The 20052-nt window shown below is 52.5% G+C and overlaps 1 protein-coding gene and 1 long non-coding RNA gene across 2 annotated transcripts; both read left to right on the top strand.

Moving 5' to 3' along the window:
• Nucleotides 1-5154: 5154 nt before the first annotated feature.
• On the top strand, nucleotides 5155-15140 carry LOC101751533 (maestro heat-like repeat-containing protein family member 2B). The gene is made up of 28 exons (XM_025146608.2): nucleotides 5155-5536; nucleotides 5838-5959; nucleotides 6105-6227; nucleotides 6367-6532; nucleotides 6694-6792; nucleotides 6951-7102; nucleotides 7466-7609; nucleotides 8141-8233; nucleotides 8515-8584; nucleotides 8700-8813; nucleotides 8903-8976; nucleotides 9310-9429; nucleotides 9575-9682; nucleotides 9875-10034; nucleotides 10160-10200; nucleotides 10437-10578; nucleotides 10978-11030; nucleotides 11350-11457; nucleotides 11760-11879; nucleotides 12069-12191; nucleotides 12314-12469; nucleotides 12691-12813; nucleotides 13117-13196; nucleotides 13603-13738; nucleotides 13858-13947; nucleotides 14348-14434; nucleotides 14612-14735; nucleotides 14938-15140. The coding sequence occupies exons 1-28, from the start codon at nucleotides 5512-5514 to the stop codon at nucleotides 15138-15140; spliced, it is 3156 nt and encodes a 1051-aa protein (XP_025002376.2). The 5' UTR covers nucleotides 5155-5511.
• Nucleotides 15141-15974: 834 nt separating this feature from the next.
• Nucleotides 15975-16338, top strand: LOC121109329. The gene is made up of 2 exons (XR_005844992.1): nucleotides 15975-16105; nucleotides 16247-16338. It is a non-coding gene; the product is annotated as an uncharacterized LOC121109329 (long non-coding RNA).
• The last annotated feature ends 3714 nt before the right edge of the window (nucleotides 16339-20052 follow it).

Genomic DNA, 20052 nt, shown 5'->3' with positions numbered 1-20052 from the left:
ATTTGTAAGATAACAGAAACTATGACTCTTGCAGAAAGTGACCTAACACAGTTACCCTTGCAGCAAAGCCAAAATAAAGCATCTGATGATATTTCCAGCCCCTGGAACATGGATCTGGAAATCCCTTGAATTTGATTTGACAGATGGCTAGAAAATAATATCATCATTCTATGCACAAAGTGTGCCCACCCTAATATAGTTTTGACTCTTTTGGAATTCTGACTTCAGCTTTATTGCTGTCTTTAGGTAAAATGCCCTTTTCCACTTGCCTTTAATAGCTTTCAAGACTCCTGCTTCACAAAAGATGTCTGTTTGGTCATTTCTCCTGGGGCCACTTTGATTTCTGTTGTGACAAAGGATCTCCTGGTAGGAAGATACACAATTAAAGGTAACAGGAGGCAGCAATTTCTCATATATTTCTAAGCTTCAACAGAATACGCAGTTGCCCTTCTTGCCATTTGGTTCTGCTTCTCTGCTGAAAGAAATAACAATATTTCATTTGTTCTTTAAAAGGATTCTGAAACCCTTTCATCTGAGATCTGAGAGCCAGATTGTTATTGGTATCAGAAATGCACCAAGGTCCCATTGTGAATGATGAGTTACAGAGAGGTACAAGGAGTGGTTCTTGCCCCAAAAATCTTATAAACCGAGCATAACAGGAAGGACAACAAACAAATTTCTGGGGCTGCACAAGGAACTGATGAGGAATCACTGGTCGTCATAGGAAGTGAGGTTTATGCAACTATATGTAGCAGATGACCAATGTTTTCTCTGAGATCTTGTGCTTAGAAAAATGAAAATATTCACAGCTACAGTTCCAAAGCCACCATACAGAATTGGAGGAGGTTTTGCCAACATTTCAAGTATCTGTTTTTTATTATAACTCCTTTAGATTAGCAGACAATATCTCTAAGTGTATGCAATCATAGTACACTGAGTTATCATTTGTACTGCAACGTTTTAGTTGATTCTGTACTTTTATATGGCACACAGTTGTAGCTTCTGAATCAACTATTGTAATGGGTTGTTAAGAAGCTTAAACCTTTAAATGAATCTGCCTTTCGGTTGCATAATGGTTTCACAGAGTACAGCGTGTTGTACACTGTGTACCATGCGATTAAGGCTGCTTCTGTTGTTTAACTGAGATAGAAAGTTTTTCAAAGCGATAACACATTTTTCTCTCAGTTAGTACTCTTAGTACAACCTGGAACACAGTAGGAAACATGATTTAACTGACCATTCAGGTAAGACAATGCAAGATATAGCCTACACTCACAAGATCTGCTCATTTGCATTTTTGCAGGATGAACTGTGCATGAATTATCTTTGATTAAAAGCTGATGTTTGTTACATATTACACTCTGGCAACGTAAATGTGAACTAAAGAGTAACAGTCACATATTCATGGTGACAAAAGTAGAGATCAGCTATTTTTCAGAGAAAGGCAACAGCCAGACTAATTTCTCTAAGGCATAATTATGACAAAGGCATCATAGTCAATCACATTAGTTGGCTGAGTTTTTATTGCTGTCTGTAGTTTTGGTATAATTCCATTAAGAGTTATATCATCTGCCCTGGCCTGGCACTTGGCTTGTGCTGCATGCTTTAGGTACTAGCAGACCAAAAGTAGCCAACAAGAATAAATGCACAACAGCTGCAATGCACAGATGGCAAAACGAAATCTTAGACCCTCTAATAAGTAGCAAATATGACTCCTGTGGGGAAGTATCCAAGAACCAAAATTAAAATGCTTTAAGCAACAGCAGATTATAATAGTTTAGTGTGATGGTCTAGGAATAAAGTCTGGCATAAATGCAAAAAGATTTGTGATGGATTTTCAATAAAGTTTCTATTAGCTGGAGGGAAAGGAATGATTTTGTGCTTATATGGGTTTAGTGGCAAATTTAGAGTGATGTCTTCAATGAAACACACAACTGCTTAAGCATGATCAAAGAAAATAGATTAAAAAAAACTACTATTCTTGTGTACATTGTGATTTTTGTTAGCATAGTTGCAGGACTGACATCTCTCAAATTAAAGTTCCTGAATAAATTACCCAAATCTATGGGAATGGTGTCGAAATAATGACATTTTAGCTGTATTTCTTTTCCTTATCTGAAAACTTTCAGAAACAAAGTTAATAATTTTTGAGTTTCTCAATAACTGAAGAAGCTTGATTTTGTCCTGAATTAAACCTAGATGGTAACAGAACAAAGAAACAATGTGAATTTGTCTTGATGGTGCAGTCTGACATATCGCATAACACGGCGACCTATTAATGCTGCAGTACACATTAGAACTACACAAAATAGTATAGTTGAGCTCAAAACACAAGATTTGGTGAACTGTTACTATGGTTTTTTTTGGAAATAGAGGTTGTAAAAGCAAGGAGAAAGCTATTAATGAACGTGCAGATACCCAGATTTTCCAATTAGCCTGAGTGTATTCTAGTTGCTCAGCTTGTCTTCTGTGGCCTTTTGCATCTATTTTGTTCACCTGACTGTGGCATACAGCAGTTCTAGGTTAAAAAAAAAAAAAAAAAAAAAGTTTAGAGTAATTTATATGTTTTGTTGGCCTGGCTTACATTAAAAGCATCACTTCTGTAATGTAAGTAGAAGCCACAGATGCTGCAGCAGCAATTTACTGAACTAATGACTCCTCATGATGGTTTCATTCCCATCAAATCGCACTGAAAACTATTTACTGTATGTACTGCATTCCCCTTTTGAACATCCTTCTCCAGAGACTAATACAGTAAAGAGGACTTTGTAGAACATGCTAGTGGAGCATCTTTGATAGCTAAGCCAATGAATAAGAAGAAAATGAAATCTTACATGAGGTGTATCCAGATGACAGAGCGGACTGCTTTTTCTTTTTAAATTGAATGGGTCATCTGCAATATTTTTGTCTGACGCACTCTTTGCAATGTGGTAGTTATAGATCTATATGTGTGAAGTAATTTCCAGAAACAAGAGAAACAGCAGGCAGATTTCATGTTTTCTATTCCATAGAATCATAGAACGGCTTCTGTTGGAGGGCACCTTGAAGGCTATCCAGCTCAACCCCCTGCCATGGGCAGAGCTGCCGACCACTAGACCAGACTGCCCAGGGCCCCATCCAACCTGGCCCTGAACTTGCATGCTTCTATTTTCAGGTTACGAACAGAGACTATAAAGAAAATACATTTCACTGGTATTTTTGGGGATGTATCACAACTTAAACAAAAACCAACAAAAAACCAAACCTCCTCAGTGCCTTTGGTCTGTGTGGTGCTTTTGAAGAACAAACAGGGAAGATTTTATGTCTGAACAGTCAGCTGTGTGTTACTCGATGCCACAGATCTGAAGCCTTCACTGAAGGAGACTTCAGAGAGAACAGGGAGGCACCAATAATTTATGAATCAAGACTAAAGAACACTACCCAGAGTGCTTAGAAAAATATGCTTATTCAATTCCTCACCAGGGGAACTCTTATTTCAGGCCAAGACCTTAGAGAATTCCAGTTTGCTTGAACTTCTGAAATTCTGTGTCACTATGCATCAGAGCAAGAGAGTCACTGGAGTGCTTTATAATAGGGAAAGGCTCGAGGAAAGCTCTAACAGAGACAAAAGTCCAGTGATTTGTCTCTTCATTTCAGATGTGCCAGCTCCATGTAAATTAATCAGGATGCATTCTGACCTGTGGTGCTCACAGCAATGACTTCAGCTGCTGGTGTCTGCTTATTCCCGAGACTGGTGTCTCTGAAATGCTTTGATGGGAAATCCCATCCAGGACTAGAAGAATCCTTCTGAGGAAATTTCTGTGTTGACTGTATTCTGCAAAGATTTGACTTTGCTTAACACTCCTCAAATTGATGGCAAGAAGTATGGGTTTCCCCAACAGGTTCCCTTCTTCTGATTTCTGTTTGTATGGTACAACTATTCTCCAGAGGGTAAGGTGTGTGAAATCTGCCCTACTGAACTGAACTGGATGAGGTACATTAAAGTACATGACATACAGATGTTCTCTGCATCCTTTAGTAGCTGGTGTTGCAGCTGTGACTCATGTAGGAACGAGCTAAATAAGAAACAAGAGTGTATCTTTGCTCATTATTTTATAGCAATTGAAGCTCACTTTACTAATAAATTAAGTCTGATTAAGTGTTAATAGTCTACAAGGAAGGCAAGAGCAGAGAATGACAAGTAACTGTGAAAGGCTTGTAAGGAAATATGAGTGTTTTCCCACTGGAAGCAGAATTGAACAGCCTAGTAGTCCAAGAAAGCTATTCTGGAAAAATCTGTGGCTTTAAGGCTACAGCCTCATTTGTCTGTGCAAACACTTCTATATCAACTATATCATCCTCTTTGAATACTCCTCTTTTTAAAAATCAGAACATGTGTTCCTCTTCACTCAGAAAATCAGTCCTGGCCAAGATGAGATGGTGCAAGAGGCAACATCCCCTAATACTTTCCTCTCAGAAATACCATGGTTAGAGAATTTCCCCCCTCAGTTCCCGCTTTTCCCACCAGTTCTCTGAGCCAGTTCTTAAAGTGATCCATGGCCGCTTGATGGACACAGCTGAGGGGCTTCATAACACAGGGGTTGTAGGATTTCATTACAGTGCTATTTGTCCCACTGGACTATAAAACTCAAGGTCTAGTTCCCTCACTCTTAGGATATCTGGCACTTCTCAATACCACTGTCTGTGCTATTCTGTGCAATTTGTTGTTGTTGCTGTTGTTGGTTCGCCTGTATACCAGTCTCAAAGATGAATAATCAGTAAATGCATATGCTTCTTTCTCATTAGCATTTTCTTTTTTTGCATGTCCCATTTTGTTTTTTTATTCCTCTTGCTCCTTCATTTTTTTCCCCTTTCTTCTCCTCCTGAGAACCTCCTCTTTCCAAATGCTGCTTGACCGTGTCTGCAGCCAACAATACTATTTGGATATCCTTTGTTCTCTGCAGACACCTCTGCTCTGATCTCCATACTAGTCTCCTTGTTGCTTTCTCCCCTGTTGTACTAGAAAGGATACTGAAGACCTCTGTCTGGGAGACAGGTTTAACACCACTTTTATTCATTAGTCTTTCAGTCTGTCTGAAGCTTCAGTGCTATACTTGCTCTCCGGAGAGGTTGTCTGTGCAGCAAATGGGGGCCGCAGTGCCTCCCGGCATGGAGTCCCCAGTCACTAAGTCAGTGCCAGGCAACGGCACCCGGCAGCTGCTCCCTGGCAGGGGCTCTCCCTCTCCTGCTGAGGTGATTCCCTGCTTCGGCATAGAACATGCCCACCCCAGAGCCGAGTGCGTCACAAAAGCATGCTGTGTTCTGGGGCCAGCAAGGTTGCCCAGCGTGCAGTCTGGTCCCCAGCCCAGGGCACGTCATTCTCGGTGAGGTGACACTCCTCGGTGTGATGTCACAGTTGTTGCCACCTACACCCCTGTGGCGGCGGTGGGAGCGGTGGCCCAGTCTCTTGTGAGAGGCGCAGGAAGAGGACCCAGAGAGAGCATTGTGTCTATCTGGAGATATCCTGCTGTGATGGAGCGGCTGAGAGCCCTTCGAGGTGAGGTCCCTCCACCTCTCTGGACACCGTGATGCTGCCCGAGCACATGTGTGCCTCCAGTGTCTGTTTAGGACGTGCCATCAGCACTGTCCTTGCTCTGCTGAGTGCAGCCGCCCACCGTGGCTTCCCCAGTACCCCAGCAAGGGGAAGGCTCTCTCCCCTCTCCCCGCTGACCACACATGTGCCGGCACAGCCCACCCCACGCTGTGGGGCTGGAGGAGCGTTCCTCCCAGAGCTGGCCGGATGCTCGGCCCTGGCTCCAAGCAACACCAGCGGCAGCTGCTCTGCTCTTTCCTTCCAGGTCTCTTTGCCTGTGTGGGCTGCGTGCCCAGAGGTACGCGTCGCAGGGAGAGAGGCAGGGTGGCAAGCCCTGTCCCCCCCTGTGCCGTGACTTTGCTGCTGCAGCGCCTGCAAGACCAGGAGGTGAGCTGGGGACATCCAACCATCAATCCTTGCCCTGCCCCAGCGCCACGGTCCCGTGGGTGCCAGGCCCCGGCAGCACACTGGCATGGCGGGCAGCTCCCCGGGAAGAAGGGCAAAGCAAAACGTGATTGATCCCTGTCCCCAGGGAGACCGAGCGCAGGCGTACTGCGAGCTGGAGCACGTCCTGTGGGAAGGTGACAGCCGCCCGCCGTGCGGAGTGCTGAACCGGCTGCTGGCTGAGGTGTCCCAGGACCTGACAGCAGCCCAGGTGAGGGGTCGCTCCCAAAGGCAAAGGGAGCCGCCTGCCCGCGCTGGTGCTCTGCTGGCGGACAGCAGTGGCTTAGCCCTTCCAAGGGAAGGCCTCAGGCAGTCTCCTGTGCCGCGTGTCACCAGTGACTCTTTTTCAGGGCGTGCCGGACAGCGTGAGGACGGCAGCCAGCAATGTCCTGGTGGCTCTGGCCCGGACACACTTCACCTTGGTGATGGCCGAGCTCCAGGGCCACCTGAAGGCCGTGGGGGAGATGTCGAAGGAGTTTGTGCTCGTCACCCTGAGCAAGCTGTTCAGCAGCTACGGTAGAGTGCCCTCAGCCTCCTGACGTCTAGGACAACCGGGGAAAGGGGTCTCTCCCCTGTGCGCGTGATCTGCGTTGAGCTGGGGGATGCAGGGCTGCAGCCCCTCCTCCCTCGCCTCGCTGCTGGGGCTCTGACCATGGCCCTCTCCTTCCCCTCTGCAGCTCCACAGTGCATCTCCTTTGTGTGGCTGATGCTGGCTGGCCTGCGCAGTGTGGTGGGCTGGGTGAGAGGCGGCCGGACCCTGCGCATTGCTTGTGCTGGTGAGTGCCGGCCCCAGAGCAGGGGGGCTCGGGACAGCCCTTGCACCTCGCCCTGCTGCAGGCTCTCACAGGCTCCCTTTTCTCTCAGTCTCTCATTTTTTCTTTTTCTCTTTGTCATTGATTATTTGTTTTTTTTTTTATGTTTTGTTTTTCTTCAGTTGTGAAGCAATGGCTGGAAGGAGTCAAGGTTCACTTGGGCTCTGGAAAGCAATGCCCCTGGCCTGCCACAGAGATCGAGCAGATCTACAAGAATCTTTCCCAGCTCTTCTGCTCTGTGCTGGGGAACTGGCAGGACTGCCAGGAGGAAGAGGTGAGCACTGCTGCATTCCCAGCCCGGGATGGCAGCGGGGACATCGGTGTCGGCAGCTCTGTCTGTGCCCAGCGGGCTGAGAGCAGAAGGGTGACGAGAGGCAGTGGGCTGGCGCTGCAAAGGGCCCCAAGCTGGCTTTGTGCTTGGGGCTGGATCTCCCTGCCAGGAAGCAGCCGCATGTCACAGCACTGTGGCAGGGATAGCTGGGGACGAAGGTGTGGGGAAAAGCTCCCTGCCGTCCAGAGCGAGCCCATCTCCTGCTGGGCATGGGGGTATGGGGAAAGGGAAGGGAAAGCAAAAACCCTCCTGTAGGAAGGGCAGACCTTCAGTCTTTGATGCTGGGCCTCTGCCACCCCTCTCCAGGACAAACAGGCCGTCCTCGAGGCTGTGGCCACCATGATGGCTGTCCTCCTGCAAGAGGCGCTGCACCGAGAGCACGTTTGGGAGCAGCTCCTCTGGCTCGTGCGCCTGTACCAGAAGGTCCAAGACACCTGCAGGGGGACCAAGGTGAGATGTTGTGCAGGGCTCAGCATGGACGTGGGGCTCGTGCAAGTGCCACGAGGGGTCAGTGGGATGCAGGGGGGAGGCCAGGAGCCCTGGAGAAAGAAGGAATAGGTGTCCAAGGGAGGTCTGAGGCTTCCTGAGCTCTTCCGTCAAGGAAGGAACAACCCAGACAGGAGCCAGAAGGGAGCCAGGAGTCACTGGGGCCCATCCCCTGGGGCTGGAAGGCTTCACCACCACCGCCACAGTGGTGCTCTGGGTGCCTGAGGAGCTCTGTGCTAAAGGCCAGGGAGACCACGTCCAGTTACACCTGATGCGGGAGAAGAGGGCTGCTGGGTGGGAAATGCCTGCAACCGATGCCCAAACAGGGCTTGGCTGAGAGCAGAAGGACTCTCTTGGTGCTGCTGGGAGGCGGGGACAAACCAGAACGCCTGTGCGGGAGCTCTCCCAGCAGACAGGCCGTTGGGAATCAGTTTCTCTGCTCCCAAGTGACTAGATGTGGCTTCAGCCCTTTCTTCCTCTCCTGGTCTCTTGCAGAGCCTCAGTATCTTCCTGGAGGCCTTAGAGGGAGTTCAATCGGTCATCCCCAAGGACAAGTTTCTGGCCATCACCAGTGCTGTGTTCTACCAGGTAAGGGGAGCCTATCCTTGCACCCAAAGCAGTTTCCCTCTTGCCTAAGTCTCAGGAGGACTCAAAGCTCCAAGCCCCTGATGGCTGCTCAGCCTTAGCCCCTGCATGCCCGTGGCTGCTCCAGAGCCGTGTGTGTGCCCCCAGGGATGCTGTGGGGCAGGCTGTGTTTTGTCTGCATGTCCTCTTACTGAGTGTGCCAAGGGAGATGAGAGCTGGCAGCACGGTTGCTTTTCCATCCTCAATACCGATACAATGTTCTCCAATGGACCTTGTTCCCACAGCTCTCTGATGACACCAAGGAGCACAGCGAGGCTGACAGAGCAGAGCTGACCCACTGCATCCTGCTGCAGGGTAAGGAGAGGAACTCTGGCAATGCTTGGCGGTGCCCTGGCCAAAACCTCTCTCACAAACCTCCGGAATGGGTGCGAGTTTCTTGCTAATACAGCGCGGGATTTCCTCTCCGCAGCCCGGATCTGCCCCGAGGAAACGGTCCTGTTTCTGCAGTCTCAGCTGGGCGCTGACAGGGAGGCTGGATGCGTGGCAGCCCTGGGTCTGCTCGGTGCTCTGGCTCGCTCTGATGGTCAGTAGGGCCAGAGGGTTGGGACTTCCAGGGATCCCTTTTGCCGTCTGGGTTGTGCCTCCATGCATGCTTCTGTGCATCTCTTGCAGAGCCCGTGATGTCAAAGAAGCTGCCCCAGGTTGTGGAGGCTGTACAGTGTCTGTGCAGCGACCCCAGGACCCAGGTGAGCTGATCTGGGAAAGGAAAGTGCTGTCGGGGTGGTGATGCTGCTGCCAACACAGGCAGGGCTGGGGTGCCCAGGGAGGTGCTTGGGGCAGTGACCACATAGTTGCGATGGCTCCTGTGGGGAGAGCAGGCAGGGCGGAGCAGTCAGGCCCCTGTGCTGTGCATGGAAAGTGCACAGCCTGGTGCTAAGGCCTGGCCCTCACCTGAGGAGCCAAGGCTTCTCCTCTGCTCTTGTTGTCTCTGCTCATGCCCGAAGGGCTGCCCCAGTGAGCAGGTGGCTTCCCTTTGCCTTCTGAGCAGGAAAATCAAACCCACAATTGACTCCTGACAGGTGAGGAGGGCCATTCTGCACTTCATCGAGGATGTGCTCAGTGCCAACGCCCGGAGCTGCTCAGCCTGGGATGTGGTGGGGCACATCTTCAGTGAGTTCAGCCGCTCCACGGGAAGAAGGGTAAGGACAGTGGGCAGCGTCTTCCCTTGGAGGACCCGTGCTGCTCAGAGGCTGGCACAGAAGCACTGGTGGGGCCACACCTGAGCCTCCTGAGAGGCTCCTGAGAACTAAGAGTAACCGGTGTTCTGACAACACTGTTGTGCAGGCAGCTGGAGACCTTTCTGCCCAGGAAGCCCGGGAAGAAGGAGCTCTCCAAGAGCTGTGTATGGACATCCTGGGGTCACTGGATGTCTCTGTGAGAGGGATGACCAAAGTAAGTCACAATCTGCCCTGCTGCCGCTCCTTGACTTCACACCACGTGTTCCTCATCCCCTTCCAACACCCCCGGTCTCTCTTCCAATGTGCTCTAAAGCACACAAGACTCAGGGAAATTCACAGAGTCCTCTTCATCTCTGAGCGGAGGCAGGAACGCTGACACAGTGCTCAACCGCCTCGTTCCCTACAGCTCCTGTGGCCACGGCTGCTGCTGTACGTGGTGCCAGCCCAGTACACCGGCATGCTGATCCCGGTCTCCCGCTGTGTCCAAGCGCTGGCTGAGAGAGGGGACCTGATGGTGCGGGAGGTGGAAGAACTGGATGCCCATTTCCTCAGCTCCATGTTTCAAGGTAGGAGCAGAAACTCCGCCAGTGAGCTCTGTTGAGCTGTGTTAGCACCCAGAAGGGACAGCGGAGGTGCCCGTAGCAGGGCACGTCGTGTCTGTGTCTTACTCGGCCCTTCTTTCTCCCCACAGGCCCACTGCTGACTCCCCAGACACTGCTGGCACGCCTGTTGGTGAGTAGATGCTCCAGAGGCCGGTGCCATGAGCCCCGAGGAGGAAGCAGCATGGCCGAGTGTGCCAGTGCCTGCCTCACCCGTGGGGATGCCTTTCTCTTCCCGGACTTGCAGTGCCATGGGCAAAGCTGCTGGCTGCTCCTTGGCCTCCAGGGCAGAGCCAAGCTGCTTCCCTCGTGGGAGAAGCTGCTGCTCTTGCTGCAGACGTGACCCTGCTTCTCCTTGCTCTCGCTCAGGTGGTGGCAGGGAGCCCTTTTGCAGGCAGCGAACTCCAAGCCGCTGCCTTGCTGCTCATGCAAAACCTCCACAGCAGGATCCACAGAGCTGTGGGGGCCATGTGGGCCACTGAGATCCCCCTGCTGCTGCAGTGCCTCCAAGGTAAAGTGCTGGTGGGGAGGGAGGGGCGGAGGCAGGCAAGGGGGGGAGTGAAAATGGAGCTCTGCAGCGTGGCAGAGGGGAAGCGTTGCCTGCGGCCCCATGCTTGCTCTGCTGCTGTTCCCATTCCAGGGAGACAGCGCTGAGGCCCGGGGACCTTTCCCCCCGGGGATCTGCCCATTCCAGGGCACGGATGGGCCCTTCACGTCCCCTCAGACAGCAGTCTTGGGGCAGTTCTGTGTTCCTGCTGGGACAGTGTTTGTGGGGAGGGACAGGTCATTGTGAAGGGTGTGCGGGTCCCAGCTTGGCAGTGCCGAGTGCCCAGGCAAACCTGGTTTGCAGCAGCTCTTCCTCTGTGGCTTGATCCCAAGCAAGGGTCTTTTGCTTCTTGTTGCTGTGCAGGGAAAGATGAGAGCTTCCCGGACTCTGCAGAGTGGGAGCAGCGCCTACTAAAGGTACAGCATTGCCGGAAGGCACGGTGCAGAGAAGTGTCTGCCTGTCTCAAGGAGCCCCCTTCCCATACGGGACAGGAACAGCCTCCCAAATGCTGCTGTGGAGCGGCCGCGCGCCTTTGTGCTGCTGCCTCTTCCTCTTTGCCCCAAGCCCATGGGGGGTCCTAGGAGAAGAGCGTCAGGCAGCTTTAAGGCAGGGAATGCTGGGGGGAGCTGGGAGAGGGACTGTTCTTCCAGTCACCTCTCTCCAGAAGGTTGCGGCGATGTGGGAATGTGGGAAGAGGCAAAGGGCAAGGAAACATTGGCTTCTGTTCTCCAACAGTTCCTGAGGGCATCACTGGACACCATGGAGGATGAGGCCTGGACCAGGGGCCTGAGCTGCGAGCTGAGCCGGTGGCTGAGCAGCTCTCCCAGCGGCTCTGGAGAGAAGGTGGGTTCCCCCCGGCTCTACGCAGCGGTGCAGCCGCAGGTGCCCAACCGGGGCTGGGGCTGCGGGTGGTGCTCTGCTCATGCGGGCGGCTCACACTGCTTCCCTGGCCCGTGCCCCCCAGAGGGCCTTTCCTTGCAAACTGCCTGGGGGTGGCTAAAGCTCGGCCCTGCAGCTGCTCTCAGCATCTCCCAGGGAGCGTAGGTCCTTCCCCCCTGGCCCTCTCCCAGCAGGTCAGGCTGCTGCCACATCTCAGCTTCTTCCTTCCCTTCCCTTCCCATCCCTTCTCTTCCCTTCCCGTGCAGTCTTTCCTGTACAAGGCTCTGGGGACAGTGCTGGGAGCTTGTAAGGAAGTCCTCCACGTCCAAGAGAAGCTTCTGCAACACCTGGAGGAAGCAAACGCAGAGGAGCCATCTGAGGCCCAGGTGAGGTCTCCTCCCAGCCAGCTTCGGCCAGCATCCCCGGTCTGTCCCTTGGGCAGAGGGCTTCTCCTGGCCCTGCTCCGAGCCTTTCGATCTCCTCACTGCTGCGCTGTTTCCCTCAGGCGAGGACCAGCCCAGCCACTGTGGCTGGACCAACTGCCTGCACCAACTGCCCCTTGTTCTTTTGTGCAGGGAATGATCTCTTTTCTCAGCCATGCTGCTGAGAGCAATTTCCACACAGTCCTGGACACACTCACCGTGTTTGCGTCCAGGCTGTGCAAAGGCCAAAAGGGGAGGATTTCCAGACGCAAGAAGGTGAAGCGTTGCGCATTTCCATCTTGGCTGTCCTCTGCCTTATTTTCACATGGGAGCCCAGGTGCCTCGTGGGGCACCGGGGGCTGCTGAGCGAGTGTCTCAAGGCATTTCTCCCCACACAGATGGAGCTGGACAGCAGAAGAGCTCACGCCACACGCAGCGCTCTCATCCTCGCCCATGGCAGCTTGGCACTGCGAGCCTCCAAGGAACAGCTGCTCGCCCGCCTGGAGGGAGACATCGTGGGCAACATCCTGCTGCTCTACAGCTGCAGCTGCCGGGTGAGAGCTTGTAGCGTGCCGGGGTGTCTGAGCACTCAGCTGCAGCCCCTCCACGTGGGGGGATGCTGAGATGGGCCTTCTCTTTCCAAAGGTCCCTCGGGGACTGGTTTGTGCTCAGATGAAGATGCAAGCCCTTCCCTTAGCGTTGCCCCCACGTGTTCCCCTTGCAGCCCTTGGCCCTTCCCGCAGTTGAAAGAATGTTCTTCTCTCTTGGGCCTCAGGACCTGCAGAACACGCTTGCGCTGGTGCAGAGCATCACCGACTTCAGCTCTGCCTTCCAAGCTGTGGGTGACTCTGTCTGCTTTAACCCCTCCTTGAAGGGCAAGCTGCTGGAGATCCTGACGGTGAGTGCCTAGAGCCAGGGCTGTCTGCAGTGGAGTTTTGGGCTGTGTCATGGGACTCGGTTCCCCGGAGGCGTACAGGTCTCCCTCAGCCACACGTCTCCAGCTGGTGGGGAACTTGTGTGCTGGCAGGCAGCGGCTGGGCAGCGGGCGAGGTCCACCAACTGTGCAGCTGCTGCATCCTGCTCTGCCTCCGTGGGAAATGTGGGAGTGATGGGGCTGGTGTGTGGCAGTTGTGTCTGTCTCTGGGCTGGGTGGAAGAGCTCTCATGTGCCCACTTTGACAGTGTTTCTCTGGTACTTGCAGGACTTGCTGAAGAAGTATTACTTGGGCACCCCTGTGTCCCCAGTACCCCTCAAGGTGGTTCTGGCCCTGGAGCAGTTGAGGTAAGGGTGGGAGCCTCCGGGGTTGCAAGGCAGGATGGTGGACCCCCTTCTGGGTAGCTCCCAAGGGCCTGGAGGGGGCAGGGGGGAGGGAGTCACTTCTACAGGAGAGATGGCTGGTCTGCTGTGCCCGGCAAAGCTGAGGTTCTGGGAAGGAGAAAGGCCCTGGTGCTCCTGTCCCCTGGCAGGGAAGAGAAGGGAGACCTGGGGTCTCCTTCCCTTCAGAGCAGGAGGTGGTTCACTGATGCCGGGGAGATGCTGGAACTGAAGACAGTGCTCAGCCGCACAGGCTGGGGATGTTGGCTTTGCAGCTGTCCATTAGAAGAAACTCTGATGTTGTCTGAACCAGCCTGGAGAGCACTGCTAAAGGCCCTTTCTGCTTTCTCTTCCTTTTTTTCTGTCCTGCCAGCAAGCTGAAGCCCTCTTTAGGAACCAAGGACATGTGTGACATGTTGAGTCTGTGCTGCAAGAATGTTGTGTTGCACCCTTCAGCAGAGATGATGCTGAAGATCAAGAAGTCACAGCAAGCAGCTCAGTACCTGCAGGTAACCTGCCGTGACTTTCACAGCCACCTCTCGGTTGGAGCCCTTCCTCAGCACACACAACCTGTGCTCTGGCAGCAGCACAGGTGATGCCACAGCTCAGTGCCCTCTTCTGCTTTCAGCTTCTGCAAACATCATTGAAAGCTCTGGGCCGGCTCATGGTGGTCCTGCTCGAGACAGAGACCAGTGGCCTCTTCCAGAACATAGTCCATGTGAGTACATGTGGGGCAAGGGAGAAAGCATGGTGCCTGTCGACAGCGGAGACAGAGATGTGGGGACTGAGAGGACGATGAGAGGGGCAGAAATCTCCTGCTGACGTGCCAGCTCAGTGCGAGCTCAGAAATGGGCAGAGCAATGGGCCCTGCAGGGGGAAAGGCAGGAGCCAGCCCCTGGCAGGCCACAGCCAAGGAAAAGCTCCTGGGTTAGGAGGCAGGAGTGTCTGCAGAGAGCAGGGGCAGCAGTGCCGGTGCTCAGCGAGGTGGGGGGCCGCGTGGAGCCACAGTGCGGGCCCTGAGGGAAAGTGCTGGGAAATGAGGGACTGGGAGAGGGCTGGCATGAAGGGAAAGAAAAGATGTCCGCAGTGAGACAGATGCTCTGTCCCACGTCCTGCAGAGATCAATGATGTCAGACAACATGTGGGAGCGCAAGAGGGCCCTGCAGATCTGCTCCCAGCTGCTGGCTGCTTGTGAAGAGCATGGAGTGAGTAAAGAGCCCCACTGCATGCCCCTGCTCCCTCCCCAGTGCTCCTGAGCAGGAAGGCGAGCTCCGCCCAGCTGTGCGTGCTGTGCCACCCACCGCGTGGGGAAGGCATAGATGAGAGAAGCTAGGGAGAGCTGGGGCTGCCTACAGCTTTTTTCCTGCCTCTGGCCCCTGCAGAGAGGAGATGCCTGCAAGCACTTTGGCTCCTTGGTGGGATTGCTGGCGCCTCTGACGTGTGACCCCATGCCCACATCCCGCCAGCTGGCCGTCACCTGTCTGAGCTCCCTTCTCCGAATCCAAGGTGAGTAGAGCGGGCGTGCATCAGCCCTCTGCTCTCCTCCGCAGCACTACCAGAACCCCACGGGCTGGGCCCAGTCTACAGGAGGAAGAGGCACTGTGCGCAGCTCTCTTCTTCTCTCCACCCTGTCCTCTGTCTCTCCCCTGTGGAAAGCAGTTCTGTTTCCAGAAGCATGACTTCCCTTTTCTCCCTGTGCTCTTTCCAGCCAAGGCGACCAATGGAGTCATCAAGATGGGTGACATCGGGAGCCTGTGTGAGGGGCTGAATGACCGCAGCACCGTCTGTCAGCTCCAGACCTCTTCCAAAATTGCACGGGTAAGTGGACCCAAAAAGGTGGCGGGATCCCAGTGCGTAGGCTTTTGCACGTCTCTTCGCTCCCCCCAGCCTCTCACACCATTTCCAGAATGAGCTGTCACCCTGAGATCACTTTTCTCAGCAAGTAGCCGGAGGCACTGAGCTACGTCTGGCCCTAAGGCACCCAGCGCAAGGAGCTGATTCTATGATGTGTGTGTGTGACTGTGTGTGTGTGCATGCGTGTGTGTGTGTGTGTGTGTGTGTGTGTGTGTGTGTGACTGTGGCTGCTGGGAGGTAGGCTTTGCATGTAAGCAAACACCACGGGTGGAGAAGCTGAGAGAAGGCTCAACCTCCTTACGTATTAATAGCGGGGTATGGACCGCAGGAGCGTTGTGATTGCTGCCTGACTGACCGGCAAGCTGCTGAACTAAGAATGCCCTCAAGACTGCTTTATGTTTTGAAGAGCTGCCGCAGAGCAGTGATGGGATCTCTCCTGCTTCTCGTTTCTCTGCAGATTGTGTACAGGGACTTCCCCTTGGAAGACACCATAGATTTCATGATGGCCATCAAGGACGCCTTCCGGAAGGCCAAAGGAATGCGTGTGCGTGCTGCTGGGAGGTGGATGATCACCTTTCTGCAGATGTATGGCAAGGACATCTGTCGGGACGTAAGAGACTTTCTTCCACGTGTCTGGGACTTTTGTTGGCTGTTGCACTACGGCTTGTGCCGTTGGCCTCAGGTGCTACAGAAGCACAACCGGAGCGCAGAGCCAGGGCTTGGACAGGGTGGCTGGTGTGAAATTTAGGCTTAGGCCTTGGCAGCGTGTCAAGGGAGCGGGCAATGCTCATGTGCTGAATGTCCACAGTCAAGCCCTGCAGAGTCAAGGTGCAGCCAGTCATTCTTTCTGCCCTTCTTCTTCCAGGTGCCACTGACCAACTACATCCTGCACAGCTGCACGTCGTCCCCACAGCACAGCACGTTCATGCCATTCCTGTCCCAGGCGGTGGTCATCCTCACCCGCTGTCAGGCAGACATCACGACTGACAGCTTCTTTCCGGCTGCTTGGAGCCCACAGACAGGTACTGGCACTCCTGCCATTGCAGTTATAGCTTGCCTCTGCTAGAGGGATCCTGGGAGGAAGCAGCTTTTCTTTTTTGCTCTTGAAGTCTGTTTGAGGCAAAAAATTGCTCAGTCATGACTTGAGACTTTCCTTTTTCTAGTGAGACATGGAGGAGAATAAGAGCAATTTGTCTTCAATGGTGGAGCCGAGAGAAGAAAAAAAAGAGGAAAGAGAAGGAAAGGGAAAAAGGAATGGGAGGAAGAGAAGAGAGGAGAGGGAGAGGGATAGGGAAAGGGGAGCAAAAGGAGTGGGAAGGAACAAGGGAATGCGAAAGGGATATTTAAAAAGTAAGGAGAGGAAAGGGGAGGGCAGGAGAGCAGAGGAGAGGAGAGGAGAGGAGAGGAGAGGAGAGGAGAGGAGAGGAGAGGAGAGGAGAGGAGAGGAGAGGAGAGGAGAGGAGAGGAGAGGAGAGGAGAGGAGAGGAGAGGAGAGGAGAGGAGAGGAGAGGAGAGGAGAGGAGAGGAGAGGAGAGGGAGAGGGAAAGGGGAGCAAAAGGAGTGGGAAGGAACAAGGGAATGAAAAAGGGATATTTAAAAAGTAAGGAGAGGAAAGGGGAGGGCAGGGGAGCGGAGGAGAGGAGAGGAGAGGAAAATAGAGAAAGAGAAAGAGAAAGGGAAAGGAAGGGAAGGGAAGGGAAGGGAAGGGAATGGAAGGGAAGGGAAGGGAAGGGAAGGGAAGGGAAGGGAAGGGAAGGGAAGAGAAGAGAAGAGAAGAGAAGAGAAGAGAAGAGAAGAGAAGAGAAGAGAAGAGAAGAGAAGAGAAGAGAAGAGAAGAGAAGAGAAGAGAAGAGAAGAGAAGAGAAGAGAAGAGAAGAGAAGAGAAGAGAAGAGAAGAGAAGAGAAGAGAAGAGAAGAGAAGAGAAGAGAAGAGAGAGAAGAGAAGAGAAGAGAAGAGAAGAGAAGAGAAGAGAAGAGAAGAGAAGAGAAGAGAAGAGAAGAGAAGAGAAGAGAAGAGAAGAGAAGAGAAGAGAAGAGAAGAGAAGAGAAGAGAAGAGAAGAGAAGAGAAGGGGAATGGAGGGAAAAGGGAAAGAGGAGCAAAGGGAAGGGAAAAGGGAATGAAAAAGGGATATTTAAAAGGGGAGGAGAGGAGGGGAGAGGAGAGGAGGGGAGAGGAGAGGAGAGGAGAGGAGAGGAGAGGAGAGGAGAGGAGAGGAGAGGAGAGGAGAGGAGAGGAGAGGAGAGGAGAGGAGAGGAGAGGAGAGGAGAGGAGAGGAGAGGAGAGGAGGAGAGGAGGAGAGGAGAGGAGAGGAGAGGAGAGGAGAGGAGAGGAGAGGAGAGGAGAGGAGAAGAGAAGAGAAGAGAAGAGAAGAGAAGAGAAGAGAAGAGAAGAGAAGAGAAGAGAAGAGAAGAGAAGAGAAGAGAAGAGAGGAGAGGAGAGGAGAGGAGAGGAGAGGAGAGGAGAGGAGAGGAGAGGAGAGGAGAGGAGAGGAGAGGAGAGGAGAGGAGAGGAGAGGAGAGGAGAGGAGAGGAGAGGAGAGGAGAGGAGAGGAGAGGAGAGGAGAGGAGAGGAGAGGAGAGGAGAGGAGAAGAGAAGAGAAGAGAAGAGAAGAGAAGAGAAGAGAAGAGAAGAGAAGAGAAGAGAAGAGAAGAGAAGAGAAGAGAAGAGAAGAGAAGAGAAGAGAAGAGAAGAGAAGAGAAGAGAAGAGAAGAGAAGAGAAGAGAAGAGAAGAGAAGAGGATTAGCTGAATAAAATTGTGTTATTTATCTTGAAATAATAAAAAATTAAATGCCAGAATTCTGGCTAAGAAGTGACAGAGTATTATTATTATTGTTATTATTATTATTATTATTATTATTATTATTATTATTATTATTATTATTATTATTATTATTAAAGTCTTCACTGTAATAGCTGCTGTCTATTCTACATACCAGTTACAGAATCACAGAATCACCAAATGTCAGGGTTTGGAAGGAACCTTGCAAGATCATCTCGTCCAGTCCCCCCCAGCCCCCCCCCCCCCCCCCGGCCGTAGAAGGAACGCCTTGATTAGGTCACACAGGAACATGTCCAGGCAGGTTTTGAACGTCTCCAGAGAGGGAGACCCCACAACCCCTCTGAGCAGCCCGTTCCAGTGTTCTGTTACCCTCACCATGAAGAAGTTTCTTCTCATATTTCTGTGGAACCTCCTATGTTCCAGCTTGCACCCATTACCCCTTGTCCTATCACTGGATGTCACTGAGAAGAGCCGGGCTCCATCCTCCTGATGCACACCCTTTGCATATTTAGAAACATTAATGAGGCCACCTCTCAGTCTCCTCTCCTCCAAGCTAAAGAGACCCAGCTCCCTCGGCCTTTCCTGGTAAGGAATGTAAGCTCCAGTCCCTTCGTCATCTTTGTGGCTCTGCGCCGGACTCTCTCAAGCAGTTCCCTGTCCTTCTTGAACGGAGGGGCCCAGAACTGGACATAATACTGCAGATGCGGTCTCACCAGGGCAGAGTAGAGGGGGAGGAGAACCTCTTTCGACCTACTAACCACACTCCTTCTAATACACCCCAGGATACCATTGGCCTTCTTGCAGTGCTGGTTTATGGTCACCCTGCTGTCCACCAGGACCCCCAGGTCCCCTCCTCCCTGCGCTGCTCTCCAACGGGTCAGTCCTCAACCTATACTGGTACCTGGTGTTGTTCTTGCCCAGATACACGTCTCTACGCTTGCCCTTGCTGTATTTCATCTAATTTCTCCCTGCCCAACTCTCCAGCCTATCTAGGTCTTGCTGGGTGGCAGCACAGCCTTCTGGCGTGCCAGCCACTTCTCCCAGTTTTGTGTCATCAGCAAGCTTGCTAACAGTGCACTCTGCCCCCTCATCCAAGTCACTGAAGAATATAGTGAATGGTACTGGTCCCAGTACCGACCCTTGAGGGACTCCACTAGCTACAGGCCTCCAACTAGACTCACTCTGTCCCACTGACCACAACTCTCTGGCTTCTTTCCTTCAGCTGGTTTGCAGTCCCCCTCACTACTCGATCGTCCACACCACCTTCCTCAGTTTAGCTGCGAGGATGCTGTGGGAGAAGGTGCCAAATGCTCTCCTAAAATCAAGATAGACCACATCCACTGCTTTACCATCATCTATCCACCTGGTTACGTCTTCATAAAAGGCTATCAGGTTGGTCAAACATGACTTCCCCTTGGTGAATATCTTGTTTAATAAAGTAAATCAGACTTTAGATTGCAGCTTTTCATGTTCCATTTGAAAACTGGCCATTTATATCAGTGGAAATGGAGCAGCAAAGGAACCCAAATGTTGATGAATTTTTGGCAATCTTGAAAGCTATTCTCTAACTCCTGTATCAAAACAGAAAGCACAGCTGCATATTTTTTGCACTAGGGGCTGACCTGCAGGAGAGGAGCTCTGCAGAGAAGGACCTGGGTGTCCCGATGGACAGCAGGCTGGCCGTGAGCCTGCAGTGTGCCCTTGCAGCCAAGAAGGCCAATGATATCCTGGGGCACGTTAAAAACACTGTGGCCAGCAGCTCGAGGGGGGTGATCCAGGACACTTTCCTGCTCAACCTCCTGTAGGAAATTGCTTTCAGCAGGGAGGTCAGTCTCGATGATCTCCAGAGGTCCCTTCCAGCCTCTATGGTTCTGAGATTGTATGAGAAAGAAACTGCAAGCACCACGTGCTAGTTGCACGGGATGGATTTGGCAGAGGCAATCCCTTTTCTAAGGCAAAAGGAGGGTCTTAGCAGCAGTGGCAACCCCCCTGTGATGTGCAGGGTCACCAACCACTGGACCAGGCTGCTCAGAGCCACATCCAGCCTGGCCTTGAATGCCTCCAGGGATGGGGCATCCACAACCTCTTTGGGCAACCTGTTCCAGTGCGTCACCACCCTCTGAGTGGTACCAAACCACTCTGTTTTCAAAAAGTGGATTGGAAAGGTGTCTGGTACTACCCTCTAACT

The sequence above is a fragment of the Gallus gallus genome, chromosome 1 (assembly GCF_016699485.2).
Source record: "Gallus gallus isolate bGalGal1 chromosome 1, bGalGal1.mat.broiler.GRCg7b, whole genome shotgun sequence".
Classification (NCBI taxonomy): domain Eukaryota; kingdom Metazoa; phylum Chordata; class Aves; order Galliformes; family Phasianidae; genus Gallus; species Gallus gallus.
Note: the sequence above shows the minus strand (reverse complement) of the source record. Positions and strands in the feature narration are given on the sequence as shown.